General features: G+C 43.0%; 1 protein-coding gene across 3 annotated transcripts in view; it reads left to right on the top strand.

Moving 5' to 3' along the window:
• The window catches only part of LMAN2L (lectin, mannose-binding 2-like), a 32,680-nt gene extending 13,338 nt beyond the window's left edge, over positions 1-19,342 (top strand). Inside the window, exons 5-9 of one of the 3 annotated variants that reach the window (XM_006900698.1) lie at positions 7,589-7,621; positions 9,125-9,286; positions 9,376-9,490; positions 18,536-18,655; positions 18,953-19,342. In XM_006900698.1, coding sequence (XP_006900760.1) covers positions 7,589-7,621; positions 9,125-9,286; positions 9,376-9,490; positions 18,536-18,655; positions 18,953-19,095 — 573 coding nt within the window. In that variant the 3' untranslated portion in view covers positions 19,096-19,342. The remainder of the gene's footprint in view (positions 1-7,588; positions 7,622-9,124; positions 9,287-9,375; positions 9,491-18,535; positions 18,656-18,952) is intronic. The other 2 variants (XM_006900700.1, XM_006900699.1) reach the window with 2 other exon arrangements.
• The last annotated feature ends 156 nt before the right edge of the window (positions 19,343-19,498 follow it).

Genomic DNA, 19,498 nt, shown 5'->3' with positions numbered 1-19,498 from the left:
TTGTTTTCTTGTCAGGCTTACTTGAGGCTTTCTTTGCTAAGAGATCTGTGGGACAGTGGCCCAGTCTTGAGGTGGAATTTGTGAGGACTCTGGGAGAGGTAGACTTTTGGGCTAGTACTGAGTGAAGACAAGATGATCTCTAAAACGATCAGCTAGGGAAAGCAGGTGTTCAGAACATACTTCACTCTGGGCAGGACACTGGAACGCTTGATGAAAATGGTAGACTCAAAAAAGACTTTCCGGAGACTTGTGCACTTCCCAGTGTAGAACTGTAGTCAAGATGTCTTGTTCTATAGATGCATAACTTCATTAACCAGCACTGTTGATGTCCTATCAAAATGACAGGCAGTAGTGAGATGCAGGTAAATGTGTGAGACTATCTTCTGAGTCTTTGGAGTTGTTAGCCAGGTAAGCAGATTATCTATTCTGGGCATCTCCAGATTGAACCTTTGTGATTTTGTAATGGTGCTCTTTCTTGAAATTGAAAAAATAATGTGATTTGGGTTCTGGTAGAGTCACAACAAAAATAAATGGAATAAAAATAGTTTCTGAAGTTTCTTAAAGGCTATATCATAGTGATGGTCAGGTGTGTGACGGTTCTTCAGGCTGCCAGCTATCCCTGCCATCCCCTTGAGCCTTGAGACTTAGGTGGCAATCACTATTTATGTTAGTAACAGTTTGAAATTGACTAAACTGGGGCTTCTCATGCTAGCCAGGAAAATGTGAGAATCTTTCTGATCTTGTTCCTCTTGTTTAAAGAAACGCAAACTCGTAGATAGTGAGTCAGAACCCACTTCTAGCTGACTCTCCAATGGGTTGTCAGAGGCTGTAAATCACAGGAGGAATGCCCATCTTTTTCCTTGAGAGCAGCAGATGATTTCAATCCATGTGCTTGTGAGCTGAATTTGGAATTCCTTATCCATTACACAGCCAGTGCTCCCTAACCCTTACCTAGGAGGGGTATTGATTACTGAGTTAACCAGTCAGCCTTTACTAGGATGGGTCTTGATTACTGAGTTAACCTGTCACTTCTCTATCCAGATTCCTGCAGGGAGCTAGAAGAGAATTAATGTGGGTCCTACGTACCTGTAATGTTTTGAAATTGTGAAAAGCCACAGGTGCATTTGTGGAAGCTCAGCAAAATGTGTTTTGCTGACGATCTGCATGGAGCTGTTTAAAGGAGGTGGTTAAGAAGAGGCATTGTCTTTTTTATTTTTTATTTTATGTAAAGTTGTCCCTGGTCATGATAGGAAAGCCAGGAAATGTTGAAGCAAAACCAAAATGAAACCTCTTTCTAAAAAGAAAAATATTATAGTGGGCTGTACATTTTGAGGTGGGTTGTTGTTGTTGTTGTTTATTATTGTATTATTTTTTACGTGTACTGTCAAATCAGATCTGACTGGTACAGGAGGAGATTGCCCCCTCCTTCTCCAGCAAGAGCATCTGGTGGATTTGAACCACGTAACTGACTAGAAGAGATCTATATTTGTTCCTATTCCAAAGAAAGGTAACCCAACAGAGTGTGGAAACTATAGAACAATCTCACTGATTTCACATGCAAGCAAGATTTTATTGAAGATTATCCAAAAACGACTGGAACAGCACATCAGCAGAGAACTGCCAGAAGTCCAGGCTGGGTTTAGAAAGGATCATGGTACTAGGGATATTGTAGCTGATGTTAGATGGATCTTAGCTGAAAGCAGAGAATACCAGAGGAATGTCTATCTGTGTTTCATTGACTATGTAAAGGCATTTGACTGTGTGGATCATAACAAACTGTGGCTGACTCTGAGAAGAATGGGAACACCAGAACACTTGATCGTGCTAATGCGAAACCTATACTTGGACTAGGAGGCAGTCGTCAACAGAGCAAGGGAACACTGCATGGTTCAAAATTGGGAAGGGCGTACGCCAGGGATGCATCCTATCTCCATACCTTTTCAACCTATATGCAGAACAGATTGTCTGGGAGGTGGGCTCTTTGAGGAGAAATGTGGGGTCAAGATTGGTGGACGATTTATCAACAATCTGCAGATGACACAACCCTGCTTGCTGAAACTGAAGAGGACCTGAAGCACCTGCTGCAGAGGGTCAAGGACTGCAGCCTCCAATATGGATTGAGGCTCAATGTCAAGAAGGCAAAGATTCTCACCACTGGACCAGTTGGCAGCATGGTGAAGAGACTGAGATTGTACACAGCTTTAGTTTGCTTGGCTCCACAGTCAACAGTCTTGTCACCAGTAGCCAGGAAATTAAAAGGCGCATTGCCGTGGGAAAGTCTGCTATTAGGGACCTCTCCAAAGTACTGAAGAGCAATGGTGTCTCTCTGGAGACTAAGGTGTGTTTGATACAGGCCATGGTCTTCACAATCCCTTGTTATGCATCAGAGAGTTGAGCAGTGACTAGGGAGGATAGAAGGAGAATTGATGCCTTTGAGCTGTGGTGCTGGAGAAGAGTATTGAGAATACCATGTACTACTAGGAAAACAGATTTGTCCTGGAAAGGGTTAAACCGGGTGGCTCCTTGGAGGCAAGGATTCTGAGGCTCCATCTAACATACTTTGGACATGTTGTAAGGAGGGACCGGTCCTTGGAGAGGGACATCATGCTTGGTAGGGTGGAGGGACAGCGCAGGAGGGGAAGGCCCTCTATGAGGTGGATTGATTCAGTGACTGGGATAATCGGGATGGGAGTGTCAGAGACAGTGCAGTTGGCACAGGACAGAGCAGAGTTTAGGGCTGTTGTGCATAGGATCGCTATGAGTCCCAAGCGACTCAATGGCACATAACAACAACAAACCTCTGGGATTGCAGTGCAGTGTCTTGCCACTAGGCCACCAGAGCTCCCTTGAGGTGTTTTGGTTTGTTTTTTTTTTAAAACAATTGATAATTTCAGAACAAATATTAGATTCAGGTTATTTTTTATTACTTTATTGTTAAGTTACAAAAAATGTCTGAATTCTTGACTCTAATGTTGTAAAACATTAGCATTTTGCTACAAAGGCTAAATATTGCTACATTTGCTTTGTCCTGTGGTTCTGTGTGTATATTTTGTGAGCTGTTGAATAGTAAATTGTTCTTAATCTTCAACAGCTCAGAATTTTCCCAGATGTGCTAATGATACCTTTTACACTCCAGAGAAGCCCCAAATTATATGTTCTGTTCATTGATCATATCTCTTCTGTCTTTTAGTCTAGAATTTGTCAGTTTTTCTAATACTATTAAGGATATAATTTCTACACACACCCAGTCTCTAGTAGTATATGGTATGTACTAACCCTTTTTCCATGTTGATTTTGAGGAATTTGTGACAAAATGATTGAATCAGGATCCTGATTTCAAATCCTGGTCCCATCTTAGAGTTTTTATAAAAGTTAAATTACTGTATACATACCTATTACTGAGTATAGTGCCTGACACAGGAGAAATTCTCAGCAGATGCTAACTGACTCAGTCACGTCGTTAAATGGCATTCCTAAGGTGCCTTTGGCAGACATCTGGGCAAAACCTGTTTTGATTCTAGCCTTCATTTCCTTCCCTTTCCCACCTTCTCTGCACACCGAGTGTCCAGAGCACTAAGGTACCTGGCCTGGGCTCCAATGTGGTTTGGATTAGAAAGCATTGTTTGAAAACACTGATTCCTCAAAATTGCCCTTGCATTGGTTGGTGATAGAGTTTTAATAGGCCTACAGATAGGACCAGTGAAGTGATATTTTTCATAAGTGTTAACTGTGCCCATTCCTTTATTATGAAATTATAAGATTGGTATTTGAACATCCTCTCTCCTGGCTTTGCTGAAATGCCCTTTTAGAAATACATATGATAGTGTGGTGGTTTGTTTGTGTGTTGGTTTTTTTTTTAAATTTTGCTGCACTTTTATATTCAATGTTCAATTTTATTTTTGGTGAAACTATACAGAACAAAAACTGCTCTCATTCAGTTTCTAGACATAATGTTTCTTGTTTTCTATTTGAATGTATTTTTTGTTGGTCACCATTGATTTGGAACCTACCCCTAGATGAGCCTCCAGCGGGTTTTCAGAGGCAGTAAATCACATGGGAAGAGATTGCCTATCCTTCTCCTCAGATTGGCAGCTCACTTCTTCACCACTAAACCACCAGAACACCTCGTTTAGCGTATTTTGTTGTTATGTGCCGTCGAGTTGCTTGCAACTCGTAGCAACCCTATGTACAACAGCCCTAAACACTGCTCTGTCCTGTGCCATTCGCACTGTCTCTGATACACCCATCCCGATTACCCCAGTCACTGAGTCAATCCACCTCATAGTTGGCCTTCCCCTCCTGCGATGTCCCTCCAGCCTACCAAGCATGATGTCCCTCTCCAAAGACCAGTCCCTCCTTACAACATATCCAAAGTATGTTAGACGGAGCCTCAGAATCCTTGCCTCCAAGGAACCGCCCGCTCTAACCCTTTCCAGGATGAATCTGTTTGTTTTCCTAGCAGTCCGTGGTACCCTCAATACTCTTCTCCAGCACCAAAGCTCAAAGGCATCAATTCTCCTTCTATCCTCCTTAGTCATTGTCCATAACAAGTGATAGCAAAGACCATGGCCTGTATCAGACGCACCTTGGTCTCCAAAGAGACACCATTGCTCTTCAGTACTTTGGAGAGGTTAAAAAAATGATTAATGACATAATTGTGTGCTTTTGAGCCAAAACCGATGCATAGCTGCCCCTCCAGCTGGTTTTCAGAGACAGTAAATTGTATGGAAGGAGACTGTCCATCCTTCTCCTTCTGAGTGCCTTTGAGATTGCAGAGTTGCTTCTTACCCCTAGGCCATCAGAGCTCCCTATTCAGTATATTTAGTAAGAAAAAATAAAGTGAATGACTGATAATTAGCCACCCTATTAATTCCCAGATACTTTAAAAGATTTTACTGGTCTATAATAATTAATAGACTTCTCTAAAGGATGTGTGTTTGGCACTGTGTATCTCATTTCATCTTTATGATTAATCCTGTGAGCTGTGCATCATTCTCTTCATCAACAGGGGAGAAATGGGAGGTCTATGAAGTGCTATAATCCAGTCCAGACACAGTTACCCAGCATTGAATCGGTACACCGAAATAAGAACAGAGACCTTTTTGGTTTTTTATTGTGATTTTAACAAAGGTTTACTGAAAGGTTTTGTTTTCATTCATTCTTTCTTACACATTTTCCTCCCTGCCCCACACATCCTCTTTTTGAGGTGTAGGGCCCCACAGCTGGGGTGCTTGGAACTGTGGTGCTTTAGCTCAAGATTGACAAATTCACAAGCGTGTCTGTCTCTTCCATTCAGTCAGTTTATGCTGAAGGTAAATGGTCATGCTCAGTGACCTTCTTCCTTCACTTTTGATGAGACTAGTCTTGTGGTAGGAGCAGCAAAAATCACTGTCCTTCCTCCAGACAGTAGTTATATTTGGACGGTTGGCAGGATTACCCTCATCTGGTGACTTCCTTCTCTTAGAAATGAAACTACCCTCTTATCCAAGTTAGTGATTCTGCAGCTTTTGGCTCCGGCTGCTTTCCAGGGAAAGAAAATTTGCTGCTGTATGAAATTAGTGGTTACCTAAGAATCGGAGAACTCCTGATGGGGCAGAGAAAATAAGACGTTTAAAGACTTAATACTAATGTGGGGTTAAAAGTTGAGCGCCAAGTCATGGATTGCTGATTTAGAGAAACTTTAGCTGCTTCACTGTGAGGTCCTGCACCATATGAGGTTTTCCTAAAAATACATAATCCAGGATCCCACTCTTAGTCCGCTGAATGAGATCTAAGGAACCCAGGAGTTTTGCCCCAAAACCCTCAGGGAGATCCTGACGGCCAGACTGTCTCCCGCCTGCTTATTGCAAGAAAACTGGACTCTCTGCCAGTCTTGGTAAGTAAAACACACTTAGGTTAAGGGTAGCTGTCCTGGGAACTTCCAGAGTTGCATTTTAAACTTGTGATCACAAGAACCGGAGGTGATATGTGAGCTTCCCAGGTCATTGCTAATCCCTTGTCTTCTGTAACTGTTGCCTCTTAACCAGGAGTTTTCTGATCAGAAGCCCCTTTCTGTAAATAGCTTGACGATAGAATTCTTTGTTTTATATGGAAAATAATTCCATGTAAAATAACTTTATGGAAATTTAATCAGCTGCTAATGGACAGCCTTTTATTATACATAGGGTCACTATGAGTCAGAATAGACCCCATAACTTCCAACAACAGTAGCAGTCCACCATTTCATTGTCTGTCTTTCTGTATACATGTTCCATCAGCGGCCCAACAAGAAGAATGGCTTGGGGAGTTGCTCTGGGGCCTTCTCCAAGCTCCTGACAGTTCTCTGTAAAGTCCTGACAGTCTGGTGTCTGATCCTTCGTAGTCTCCATTGTCTTCCTCATTGTTGTTCAGTACCATCAAATCAGAACTGACTCATAGCTGACCCTTTAGTGAGTTTTCAGAACCTGTAAATTACACAATCGATTGCCCATCTTTCTCCCAATTAGTAGCTGGTGGACTCAAACTGCCTATCTTTGGGTTGGCAGTATGGCAGCTCTTTACCACTAAGCCACCAATGCTCCCTTCTTCCTCACTATTTGTGTTCATCTGATTTGTCCATCTTTCTTAGTTCTTTACACATGCTGGCCTTATGCTGCTTGTATCCTCATTTTAGGCTTGGATGTTTGTAGACTCCCCCTAATTACATGCAGTTCTCCGTTCTCCATCAGTCTCCATCGGGTTAAGGTTTTTATCACAATCTGAAATGATCCTATTTGCTTGTTCTTTACCTGTGTCTTTGATTAAAATGCCTGCTCAGTGATTGCAGGCACCTGGTCTGCCTTGCTTGCTGGATTCCCACCCTCTCAAACATGTCTGGGTCATTACAGGAGGCATGCTGTGTCTTTTTCATCCTCACCCCACCTCTCCTGTAGGCCAGGCCCAACCTAGGCTTATGTAAATTCCTGAGCAGGCTTACAACTGTGGCAGTTTTCTGGAGCAAACAGAACTCAATAGCTCTGGCTGGGTGAGTTTTCCAAATCTGCAGTGCTCCTATAGGTTGGATTGACAGAATCCATTTGGAAGTGTCTGTCCCTAAGACTCAGCAAAGGGGGAGTGAGCTCTCCAGATTAAAATTAACATTATAGTCTCTTAAATGGTGAGGTTTTTGTCTTGAGATGTGAATAGTAACTTGAAAGTAATGGCATCTTTAATTGGGAAGACTTGAGACCTGTTGCCTCTTCTATCTCTGCTGGCGGTAGTCGGGATCAAAATATTGTAGTCTGGATGCACAGAGGTGGTGGTTTTGTAAGGCTGCAGGGCCACCGTGCCTTTGAGACGTCTTCCTAGGAGCTCCTTTGAGAATCTGCTGGCACTAATAGACCTTCTCCTCAGAAAAATGTACAAGCACCTGTGCACTTAATTTCGTATACGGTTCAGGGGAGTGCAAGGCCTTCCAAGTGCCCTCAGTGGGCACTCAGTTATGTTGGACATTTTGGTTGGTTCATCCGTCACAGATGGGCTGGGCTCTTCTGTGCCTGCCCCTTTCTGACTTGGTCTCCTGTCTTCTGTGCCCTCTCTTGTTTGTATAACAACCCGCTGGACCCCTCAGGCCCAGAAGAGGCGATATTCTCCTGGAGTCCAGGTACTCAATTGTTGACCTACTATGGCCATCTGTCATTCCCTTGTGTCCACCCAGCATATGCTGCTGTTTGGAATCCATGTGGCTGTTGTCTTAAAGAGTCATCAGTGTCTGATCTCCTCTGCATCTCCACCTTGCATGTTGACTGTCCAGGACAGTGGGTGCTCACCAGAGTAGCCGCATGCCTCGTGTTACTCCGTCTCTCATCCCTGCCTCAGCACTTCCTTACCACTGGGCTTGTTCTGGAATGGCTAACCTGACATTTCTCAGGGATGTTTCCTTAATCTTTCTGTTAGAGAGGAAGGACCACTGAAGTAGATGAGAAGATGGCTGGGATATGAGGGAACTTGCATATCTGTCATGTTGGGAATACCATTTCCTGAGGAGTTATGGGAAGAAATTATGTGTGGATGAAACCCCTGAGCGATGCAGCCAGTTAACACGCTTAGCTGCTAACCAAAAGGCCAGAACTTTAAGTCCTTCCAGAAGTTCATCCAAAGAAGACCTGGTGATAAAAAATCAGCTATTGAAAAGCACAGGGCTGCTTTGACACACACATGGGTTACCATGAGTCAGAATCGGCATGTTGTGAACTAGGGTTTGTGTGTATGAGGTGTAAGTGGGCTGAAGATCTCTTGACTAAAAACTGTCAAGGCTGCATAACCCGATCCAGCAGCCTGAGTCCCAATCCATTTAGCATCACATTGTTCATAGTGTTTTAGAATTTTGAGGAGAACATGTTTGGAAGAACCGATAGTTCTGAATACCTGCTGTGTGCCAAGTGCTGACCCTGAGAGAGAGGCAGAGCTGGTGTGGAGAAGGAAAAAAACAGCACAATAAATGATTGTGTTTCCTTTAAGATGCTTGTGTGGTAGGTGAGGAGATGGGTACCTTTTCATATAAAGAAATCACCGGTCTTGGGCAGTATGCAAGCACCCCATGGTGATGTGTGAGAAATATTCCAGAATCTTAGCAATGCCATTTCAGATCCATCCCAAATTGGAAACAAGGAGAGTTACTAAGGGCAAGTAAGAGTCCCCTCTTGGGTTGTCCAGTTCCTGCTTTGTTGTTTGAATGTAAAGTCATGTCATTAGGTGCCATGGAGTCAAAGACAACTAACAGTGACTCTGTGAACAACAGGCCTGAACCCTGTCCTATCTTGTGCCATCCTCATCATCTCTGACACATTTGAGCCCATTGCTGCAGTCCCTGTGTTCATGTCATTGAGGGTCGCTCTTTCTTTCTCTGGCCCTCCAAGCATGATAGTGCAGCCAGAGTGTTCCCAAGAGGCAAGGGTGGTGACGCTTTCTCTCACATACTTGGAGCATGTTGCTGGGAGAGGCTCCTCCTTGGAAAGGGACATCACAGGGTTTTGGGGGCTGCTATAATGAAGTAGAATGGTGGCTAGTGTGCTGACAGGGTCCCCACTTGTATGTGCACAGTTTCTGTTGGGTTTCTGAGCATCTGTCCTGACTGTCCTCTGCTCTTTCCTCCCTGCCTCCCCAGCGGGTGTTCCCCTATGTCTCCGCCATGGTGAACAATGGCTCCCTCAGCTATGATCATGAGCGGGATGGTCGACCCACAGAGTTGGGGGGCTGCACAGCCATTGTTCGCAATCTCCACTATGACACCTTCCTTGTGATTCGCTACGTCAAGAGGCATCTGACGGTGAGTCCTTCTCTTGGGTCGATGAGTCACTGGGTTTCATGCTCTTGCTCCTGTGCCTCACCATGATCCAGTGTGTCTTTTTGTTCTAGATAATGATGGACATCGATGGCAAGCATGAGTGGAGGGACTGCATTGAGGTACCTGGGGTCCATCTGCCCCGGGGCTACTACTTCGGAACCTCCTCCCTTACGGGCGACCTCTCGGGTACTACCTCCTGCATTTTTCATTTGCCCTGACTTGATGTCATATTTCAGTGCCCAGGTCTTGGTGAGGCTGTGAGGAAGTCAGTGCTCAGAGGATACCTTTGCTCCTGCGTTCTTGTATACAGATCTTGAGAAAGCTCAGACCTGTTTTTCCTAGTGCACTTCTCTCCAAGAGATGGCTGGTGCAAAGGGAACTCTCCCTTTTCATTCAGCTGGTCTGCCAGCCTGCTTTGGGTTCCATATTTCCTGCTTCTATTTCCCTCTCCCTGCAGTCACGCTCTGCCTTCCTGTGTGCTGCTAATAAGCCCAGTGTCTTGACTATTGTCTGTCTTCTGATCTCCAAACTCAAATGCACAGCCATCAAGTCAGCTCTGACACATTGCAACTCTCTGTTGGGTTTCTGAGGCTGTAAAGCTCATTTTTTTAAAATTAGTTTTCATGAAATAATTAATTTACATTGTGTTTCATTCATGCACATTGTGGGTTTTGTGTATGTGTATGATTTTAACGAAAGTTTACAGAAAAGTTAACTTTTCATCCAGTCATTATTGAATATTTTCCTCCCTCCCCTCTCCTTCTGTTCACTTTAAAAAAAACTTATTGTTTCATAATATTCTCCCTCCCCTCCCTGTACATTGTACTTTATACCATCTTTCTTTTACATTGTGCTTCATTCAATTATTCATATACATATTGTATTTATATAATTAATTACTAATGATCTATGCCTATTATTAGGGAACTCTGGTAGCCTAGTGGTAAGGAACTGAGCTGCTGATACTAAGGTTTGCAGTTTGAATTCACCATCTGCTCTGTAGGATAAAGATGGACAGTCTCCTACCATGCAGTTAAGTGCCTCTGAAAACCCACTGGAGGATCAGCTATGAGTTGGTTCCAACTTCATGGTACTCAACAACAACATTCCTGTTATTACCCTATCATTTCAAATCCCCATTGAATCTCTCCTATTCCTACACATACACACCCTGCCCCCTAAGCTCTGCTATCCTAGGAATTTCCACCCTTCCTCTTTTCCTCGTCCCCTTTTGGACATTTATATATGTCTAAGTAGTTACCGTTCTATTTTTACAGTAATGGTCTTACGCAGTATTTGTCCTTATGAGAAAGTCATTTCACTCAGCATAATGCTTTCTAGACTCTTTCATGTTATCTAGTATTTTATGGAATTATTGCTCCTGAATGCTACATAGTATTCCATTGCGTGAATATACCACAAATTCTCTATCCATTTGTTTGTTAATAAGCATTTGGGCTGTTCCATTATCTTGCTATTGTGAATAGTGCTGCTGTGAGGTGTACATATCTCTTTCATGCCTTAGTTCTAATTTCTTTGGGATACATTTCTAGCAGTGCAATAGGCAGGTCATAGGAGATTTTTTTTATTTTTAATTAATTTTAATGAAAGTTTATAAGACTTTCAGTTTCCATTCATTGATTGTTGTACTTTTCTCCCTGCCCACCCCTCCCCCTCAGTTCACTCTTCTCTTTGAAAAGTAAAAGAAAAATTCTTTCATTGTTATACAATACCTCCTCCAAAGTCCACTCCACTGTGCAGCCTTCATGCAGTATTTGTCCCTTTGTGACTGAGATACTTCACTCAGCATAATGTCCTCCAGGGTCACCCATTTTGTTTAATATTTCAGGAGTTCTTTGTTTTTCAATGCAGCATATAATAATATATTCCATTGTGTGAATATACCACAGCTTCTCTATCCATTCATTTGTTGTTGGGCACTTGGGTTGTTTCCAGCTCTTTGCTATTGTGAACAAAGCAGCAATAAACATGGGTGTGCATATATCTGCTTGGGTGGTGGTTATGGTTTCTTTGAAGTATATTCCCAGTAGTGGAATTGCTGGGTCAAATGGTATTTCTATTTGCAACTTTTTGAGAAAGCACCATACAGCCTTCCATAGTGATTGTACCATTTTACACTCCCACCAGCAGTGAATAAGGTTTCCAGTTTTCCCAGGACCTCCCTGCCCACCCCTCCCCCTCAGTTCGCTCTTCTCTTTGAAAAGTAAAAGAAAGCCAGCATTTGTTGTTTGCTGCTTTGTTAAATACTGCTATTGTTACTGGGATGAGATGATATCTCATAGTTGTTTTGACATAGGAGATTTCTATGGTAAGGTTTTTGAGGAGACTCTAAATTGCCTTCCAGAATGGTTGTACCATTTTAAAATCACATCAGCAGGGTACGAGAGTTCCACTCTCACTGCGTCCTCTCCAGCATTTATTACTTGCTGCCCTGTTAAACTTTGCCACTGCTACTGGGATGAGATGGTATCTCATTGTGGGTTTGATTTATATCTCTTATTGCCAGTGATTTTTGAGCATTTCTTCTTATGTCTGTTTGCCATCAGAATGTCTTCCTATGTGGACAGTCTTCCCATGTCTTTTGTCTATTTTGTAATTGCGTTATCATTCCTTTTCTTGTGGAGGTCCGTATTACTCTGTAAACTTCTGTTGTAAGACTTGTTTGTAATGTCATTGCCAAATTTTTTCCCCCTAGTCTGTTGCTTTTCACTCTATTGGAAAAAGTGTTTGATGCACACAGGGACTTCATTTTTAGAAGGTCTCATTCATTGATTTTGTCCACTCCTGGTTGTGAATTTCTGGGTATATTTGCCAGCCTATTTATATCATAGGCTCAGTAAAATAAGTTTTGTCCCATTTTGATAATTTTATGATTTTGGACTTTGTCCCTTGGTCTCTTATCTACCTTGAGTTGATTTTTGTGTCTGTGAGATAGGAATCCTGTTACAGCTTTCTTCAGGTAGGTGTCAAGTTTTGCCAGCACCCTTTGTTGAAGAGATGGTTGTTTCCCAATTTAATAGTTTTTGATTCCTTGTCAAATACCAATTGATTGTAGGTGGATGGGTTCATTCCTGAGTTCTTGATTCTATTCCATTGATCTATGTGCCTGTCGTTGTACCAATACCATGCTGCTCTGGTTACTACTGCTGTGTAGTAGATTTTGAGATCAGGGAGTACTATACTTCCCACTTCATTTTTATTTTTCAGAAGAGCTTTGCTTATTTGGAGTCTCTTTCCTCCAAATAAATCTGCCAATTGCCCTTTCTTTCTCTTTGAAAAATTAGTTTAGTAGTGAAATTGTGTTGAAGCTATAGAGTGCTTTTGATAAGATTGTCATTTTCACTCTGCTGAGTTTTTCTATCCAGGGACAGGGAATATTTTTCCATTTAGTTAGGTCTCTTACTGTTTGTCACAGTAGTGCTTTGTAGCTTTCCTTATAAAGGTCTTTAGAATCTAGTTAGTATTTCATTTGTGGTTGGCTGTTGTAAATGGTGTTGCTTTCTCAGGTTCCTTTTCCATGCTTTTGTTGTTGCTGTCAGCTCAGTCCTTCCCTTGACTACCATCATTCTTCTGCTCCCCAGACTCAAACTTGGTTCCTTGAGGGCAGCTCTGACTCCCTGGAGCCTCCCTGGGTTCCCTGTTCATCTCACCCTTCTGCCTGGCAGCTTTTGGTGGGTTTGAACTGCCACATGCACTCAGCCTTTTGGTTAGCGGCTCAGTGGATACAGATTGCACCACCAGAACTCCTTATTCTGACTTCTGGATGTTCCTGGTCCTGAAACTTTAAATGAGCAACATGTTCAGATGTTTCTCTTTCTCAGCTATCACCTCCATAACACACTGCCGTGCACTCTGGCGTTGTCTCTGCTGTGCCACTGTTTTCACAGAAGGGACTTTTCTTCCTTGCCATCTGCAGCTTTTCTTGCTTCATCTTGGTGGATCAGTACCTGAAATTCTTTCCTTGCTTGACTTGTCTGGTATTCACAATAACTGGCTCTTTTGCTTTTTTGTCTCCACTGTTCTTTCTTTCCAAGTTTGTAGCTTCTTGCTTTATATTTATTCTCTCAGTCCTCACCTCTTTTCAGAAGAAAGAACAAAACTTTTGGTTCTTTGCATTAATATCATTTTTTTAGAAATGTCAAACGTACAGCTTACTATGGAAGAATTGAAGCTCTGATGGTCCTGTGTGAAGGCATTTGGCTGTTAACCACAGGCTGGTGGTTTGAATCCACGAGCCATGCCAAGGTGGAAAGATGGGACAGAGTCTTTCCATAACAGTTTTCAGCCTTGGAAACCCTGTGAGCCATTCTGCTGTGTCCTATAGGGTCACTATGAGTGGAAATCCACTAGGAGCCGGTGAGAAAATAGAACAGATGCCCAGGTGAGAGAGGGCAGGTGCCTGTTCAGCTTCTCTCATTCTTGTCAAGTGAAAATGTGGAATGAATGAAGCGAGATACTCCAGCTGGCAGCTGATTTTTCAAGAAAACTAATTATCCTTCACATAAGAGACAAGTTTACTGCTTGAAGGTTTGACTCAATACTTGTATACTAGTGTAGTTACTGCAGTAATCAAGATACAGAATGTATATATCCCTTACATGAATAAAGTTCCATTGTGCCCTTTTGCGCTATTTCCTGGGCTCCAGGCAAGCATTGCTCTGCTTTCTGTCATATGAGAGATAAATCTGGGCCATTCAATTATTTTTGTTTATAATTTTAATGAACATTTATAGAGATTTTGGATTTCCATTTATTAATTGCTGCACTTCTCTCCTCACCCAGCCCTCCCCCATTCCCTAGTTCGCTCCTGTCTTTCAAAAGTAAAAGAAACACTCCCTCCCTGGTACACAATCCCCCCACACTCCTCCCGCTGCTCCAAGTACATTCCACTATGCAACCTTAATTGTGGACTCTTGTGATAACCATAATACCCTATCATACATCGCTTTTAAATTATTCTCTCCCTCATCTGTTTCAGGGCAGTATACACAATTTATCTAGTTTTTCTCAGTCTTACCCCGACCCTGATATCAGTCCCATTTTACAACAATGGCACCATGCAATATTTGTCCTTTTGCGACTGAGATATTTCACTCAGCATAATGTCCTCCAGGGTCACCCATTTTGAATAATATTGCATGAGTTCCTTGTTTTTTAATGCAGCATAGTATTCCATTGTGTGAATATACCACAGCTTCCCTATCCTTTCGTTTGTTGATGGGCACCTGGGTTGTTTCCACCTCCTTGCTATTGTGAACAGAGCCACGATAAACATGGGTGTGCATATATCTGCTTGGATGTCAGTTATGGTCTCTTTGGGATATATTCCCAGTAGTGGAATTGCTGGGTCAAATGGTATCTCTATTTGCAACTTTTTGAGAAAGCTCCATACAACCTTCCACAGTGGTTGCACCATTTTACACTCCCACCAACTGTGAATAAGGGTTCCAGTTTCCCCACAACCTCGCCAGCATTTGTTGCTTGCTGTTCTTTTAAATTTTGCTATTCTGACTGGGGTGAGATGATATCTCATAGTTGTTTTGCATTCAGTTCTTTTTTTTTCTCTTTTACTCTTTTTGTGTGCATGTACCATCAAATCAGATCTGACTGGTACAGGAGGAGATTGTCCCTCCTTCCCCGGCAGAGCATCTGGTGGATTCGAACCGTGCGCCTCTGGGATTGTAGTTGCAGCTCCTTGCCACTAGGCCTGCATTCAATTCTTAACACAGTGCATGCCACACCTATAGAACAGGTCTGACCTTGTCTTGGGGACGGGGGCACAGACTTGTAATCTTGTTATGTAACTAAAATGGAATGAGACTACCTTGTCTACATTGAGCTTGCAGGGTTCTGGAGTCTGTTAACCTCCCCGTGCCAGTTTCAGTGAAGTTGCTCTCAACTGTTAAAAATGGCCTAGGAGAGCAGAAAAGATTTTCTAAATCCCAAAGAGTCTCCCCCCTTGGTGTCCTAGTGATAGTGTTCTCTGCCCATAGGACAAGCCTTCATACGAACTGCCTCTTTTCTTAAGTGGTTTTTCTCTTTTCTTTCCTTCTCTTTTGGTTGACATCCTCTGTTGTGTTGTATGTACAATGGTGATTGTAAACTGCTGTGAAAGTTATGGTATGTGCGTCTGTCCCAGCGTCTCATAGCCCCACAATGCAAACAACAGTGGCTTTTTACTCTGTCCCGCGGTTTAGACTCAGCGCTAATAGCTAAAATAGTTTCCTGCTTGAAGGTGAATCCACGTTTTCCTTATCTGGAGATTTGCCAGAAATTCTGGTGACACAAGCAGCTGTCATTCCATTTAGGTAATAACCAAAATGCAGGCCCCACAACCAGCCCAGTAGTCATGAGCAACCTTAGTCCAGATCTGTAGCTTCTTATACCAATTTTCATTAAAAGGAATTACATTTTCTTGGAAAGGACGCTCATGCCAAGTCCAAACCAGAAAATGTGTCAGGTGAATCTAGAACTTAGCAAAACAGGAAAGGAGAAAACAAAAATTTCTGAGTTTGTATCATAATGACTCATAAAACACTTCACAAGGCTCCCACAGATCCAAAGATGGTCAAACTGAGTATCAATAAGATAACTTTACTATACTAAACACATAAAATATTTAAATCTGTGTGTTTAAATAATATTTTTAAGAGAGAAATAAAAAAAGAGAAAGCCAGTTCCTAATTCTTTGATCTAATATTTTTTTTCTCTGATAATTGTTAGTGAGATTTAGAGTCATAATTGCAAAATTTTATAAAGGGATTGAGTCTATCCCATCTGAATTTCAGAACCATCTCAGGCACAGGTTTGAGGCCTTGAACACTAATGAGCGAAGACCAGATGAGTTGTGGGAGGATGTCAAAGATATCATTCAGGAAGAGTGCAGACATTCATTACAAAGACAGAGGAGGAAGAAAACACCAAAATGGATGTCAAAAGAAACTCTGAATATTGCACTGGAGCATAGAGAAGCACAAGGAAAAATTCAAGATACTAAAGAGCTGAACAGAAGATTTCAAAAGGCAGCGCGGGATGACAAAGTAAAATATTACAACGAAATGTGCTAGGAGCTGGAGTTAGAAAATCAAAAGGGCCGAACGCGCTCAGCATTTCTTAAGCTCAAGGAACTGAAGAACAAATTCAAACCTCGAGTTGCTATAATCAAGGATGCTTTCGGCAGAATATTAAATGATCCAGGAAGTATTAAAAGGAGATGGAAAGAATATACTGAGTCACTGTATCGAAAGGAATTGGCAGACACAGAAGAATTTCGTGAAACAACATATGAGCAAGAGCCTATGGTGATGAAAGAAGTAGTTCAGGCTGCTTTTAAGGAAATAGCAAAAAATAAGGCCCCAGGAATAGATGGTATACCAATTGACATATTTCAGCTAACAGATGCTGCCTTGGATGTGCTCACCAAGTAGTGCCAAGAAATCTCGAGAACAACCACTTGGCCAACTGACTGGAAGAGATCTATATTTGTTCCCATCCCAAAGAAGGGTGACCCAACAGAGTGTGGAAACTATAGAACAATATCATTGATTTCACATGCAAGCAAGATTCTACTGAAGATCATCTAAAAACAACTGGAGCAGCACATCAGCAGAGAACTGCCGGAAGTCCAGGCTGGGTTTAGAAGGGGTTGTGGTACTAGGGACATTGTAGCTATTGTTAGATGGATCTTGACTGAAAGCAGGGAATACCAGAGGAATGTCTATCTGTGTTTCATTGACTATGCAAAGGCTTTTGACTATGCGGATCGTAACAAACTGTGGCTGACTCTGAGAAGAATGGGAATCACAGAACACTTGATTGTGCTAATGTGAAACCTATACTTGGACCAAGAGGCAGTTGTTAGAACAGAGCAGGGAAACACTGCATGGTTCAAAATTGAGAAGGGTGTACACCAGGGATGTGTCCTGCCTCCATACCTTTTCAACCTGTATGCAGAACAGATCATCCGAGAGGCGGGGCTCTATGAGGAGAAATGCGGCATCAGGACTGGTGGAAGATCTATCAACAATATGTGTTATGCAGATGACACAACCCTGCTTGCTGAAACTGAGGAGGACCTGAAGCTCTTGCTGCTGAGGGTCAGGGACTGCAGCCTTCAATATGGACTGAGGCTCAATATCAAGAAGACAAAGATTCTCACCATTGGACCAATTGGCAGCATCAGGATAGATGGTGAAGAGATTGAGATTGTTCAAAGCTTTAGTTTGCTTGGCTCCACAGTCAACACTCTTGGCAACAGCAGCCAGGAAATTAAAAGACATATTGCAATGGGAAAGTCGGCTATTAAGGACCTCTCCAAAGTACTAAAGAGCAATGGTGTCTCTTTGGAGACTAAGGTGCATCTAATACAGGCCATGGTCTTTGCAATCACTTGTTATGCATCAGAGAGTTGGACAGTGAGTAAGGAGGATAAAAGGAGAATAGATGCCTTTGAGCTTTGGTGCTGGAGAAGAGTATTGAATGTACCATGGACTACTAAGAAAACAAACAGATTCATCCTGGAAAGGGTTAAACCGGGCAGTTCCTTGGAGGCAAGGATTCTGAGGCTCCGTCTGACATACTTTGGATATGTTGTAAGGAGGGACTGGTCCTTGGAGAGGAACATCATGCTTGGTAAGGTGGAGGGACAGCGCAGGAGGGGAAGACCCTCTATGAGGTGGATTAATTCAGTGACTGGGGTAATTGGGATGGGTGTATCAGAGACAGTGCGATTGGCACAGGACAGAGCAGTGTTTAGGGCTGTTGTACATAGGGTCGCTATGAGTCGCAAGCGACTTGATGGTACATAACAACAACACAACATAATGTGGAAGAGAAGTTAATTCCCTGTCAATAGGTTTGCCCTGTCCGCGACCCATTCACCTGCTGGGAATCCTGTCCTGTCATTTGTGTCTTCCTGGCTGGGGAAGCTGTGGTGCTGTTTCCCCTCGCTGTGCTGAGAGCCTTTATGTAGGATAAGAGAGTTCCTTCTTGGAATGGAGGTCTCTTTTTTCATTATACAGGTAATGGATGCTTGTTAGTAATAATAAAAACGTAAATGTGTTAAGAGGATAGGATGTCCTCTGCCTTAATCCTCATTTTTGCATGAGGAAACATTTCAGTTCTTTTTTTCAGTCATTACTAGTTAGCTCACAGCAGAGACGCAGGCCCATCTGTGTGAGGTGGCTCTAGTGACACCATTTTTTCCTCTAGATAACCACGATGTCATCTCCCTGAAGCTGTTTGAGCTGACGGTTGAGAGGACCCCAGAAGAAGAGAAGATGCATCGAGATGTGTTTTTGCCTTCTGTGGACAATATGAAGCTGCCTGAGAGTAAGCCCAGGGAATGCTTGGGAAATGGCCCCATGGGGGGCGGCGGGAGGGTGCTTGGTGCATGGAGTCTGAGGGGGCTCCCACTCAGCTTGCTGGGTTACCTCCATTCACAGTTCTTCCTTTGAAGAATATAGGGTATTTGGTACCTGCCTTTTCACTTCATGCTACAGATGAGCAGCAGGGAGAGCTTCTCAGTGTTCCCAGTAGCAGAAACAAGGGACCCGATTCCCTCTTAGTTGATTCTTTCTTTCTGGGTGGGCTCCCTGTTCCTGACTTGCTTCTCTTTTACTTCCTCAGTGACAGCCCCACTGCCACCTCTGAGTGGCTTGGCCCTCTTCCTCATTGTCTTTTTCTCTCTGGTGTTTTCTGTATTTGCCATTGTCATTGCGATCATACTCTACAACAAATGGCAAGAACAGAGTCGAAAACGCTTCTACTGAGCTCTCCTGCGGCGCCACCTGACTGTCATCTGTGAGGTGTGGGAGGAGCAGGCACCGCCCTCAGGACACAGCATGCTGGGTCTTCTCTTAGTTTCCAGCATCTGCCAGGGGACTGTGTTCTGTCACTGGGACTTTGAATGCAGGGACAGCACCTTTCCATGGTCATCCATGGGCCCTCTAACTGTGCTTCAGGAGCCTCTCCCACCCCAGGGCGACTGCTATGATGTGCCTTTCCTGCAGCCTTTCCGATTGTGATGCTAAAATCACACAGAAAAGAATTTCATAACCCCGGCTGCCTGTCATTGGACTCAAGAGCATCCTATACCTCATTTTTAAAGGACACAAAATGGATACTGCCTTGTCCCTGTCAACCATCCAGTCATTGAGCTGTGCTTCGTTTGCC

Source organism: Elephantulus edwardii, unplaced genomic scaffold (genome assembly GCF_000299155.1).
Source record: "Elephantulus edwardii isolate Elephantulus edwardi_28Jun2011 unplaced genomic scaffold, EleEdw1.0 scaffold00291, whole genome shotgun sequence".
NCBI classification, from domain to species: Eukaryota; Metazoa; Chordata; class Mammalia; order Macroscelidea; family Macroscelididae; genus Elephantulus; species Elephantulus edwardii.
The sequence above is the reverse complement of the archived record's forward strand: the minus strand, read 5'-3'. Positions and strand labels throughout refer to the sequence as shown.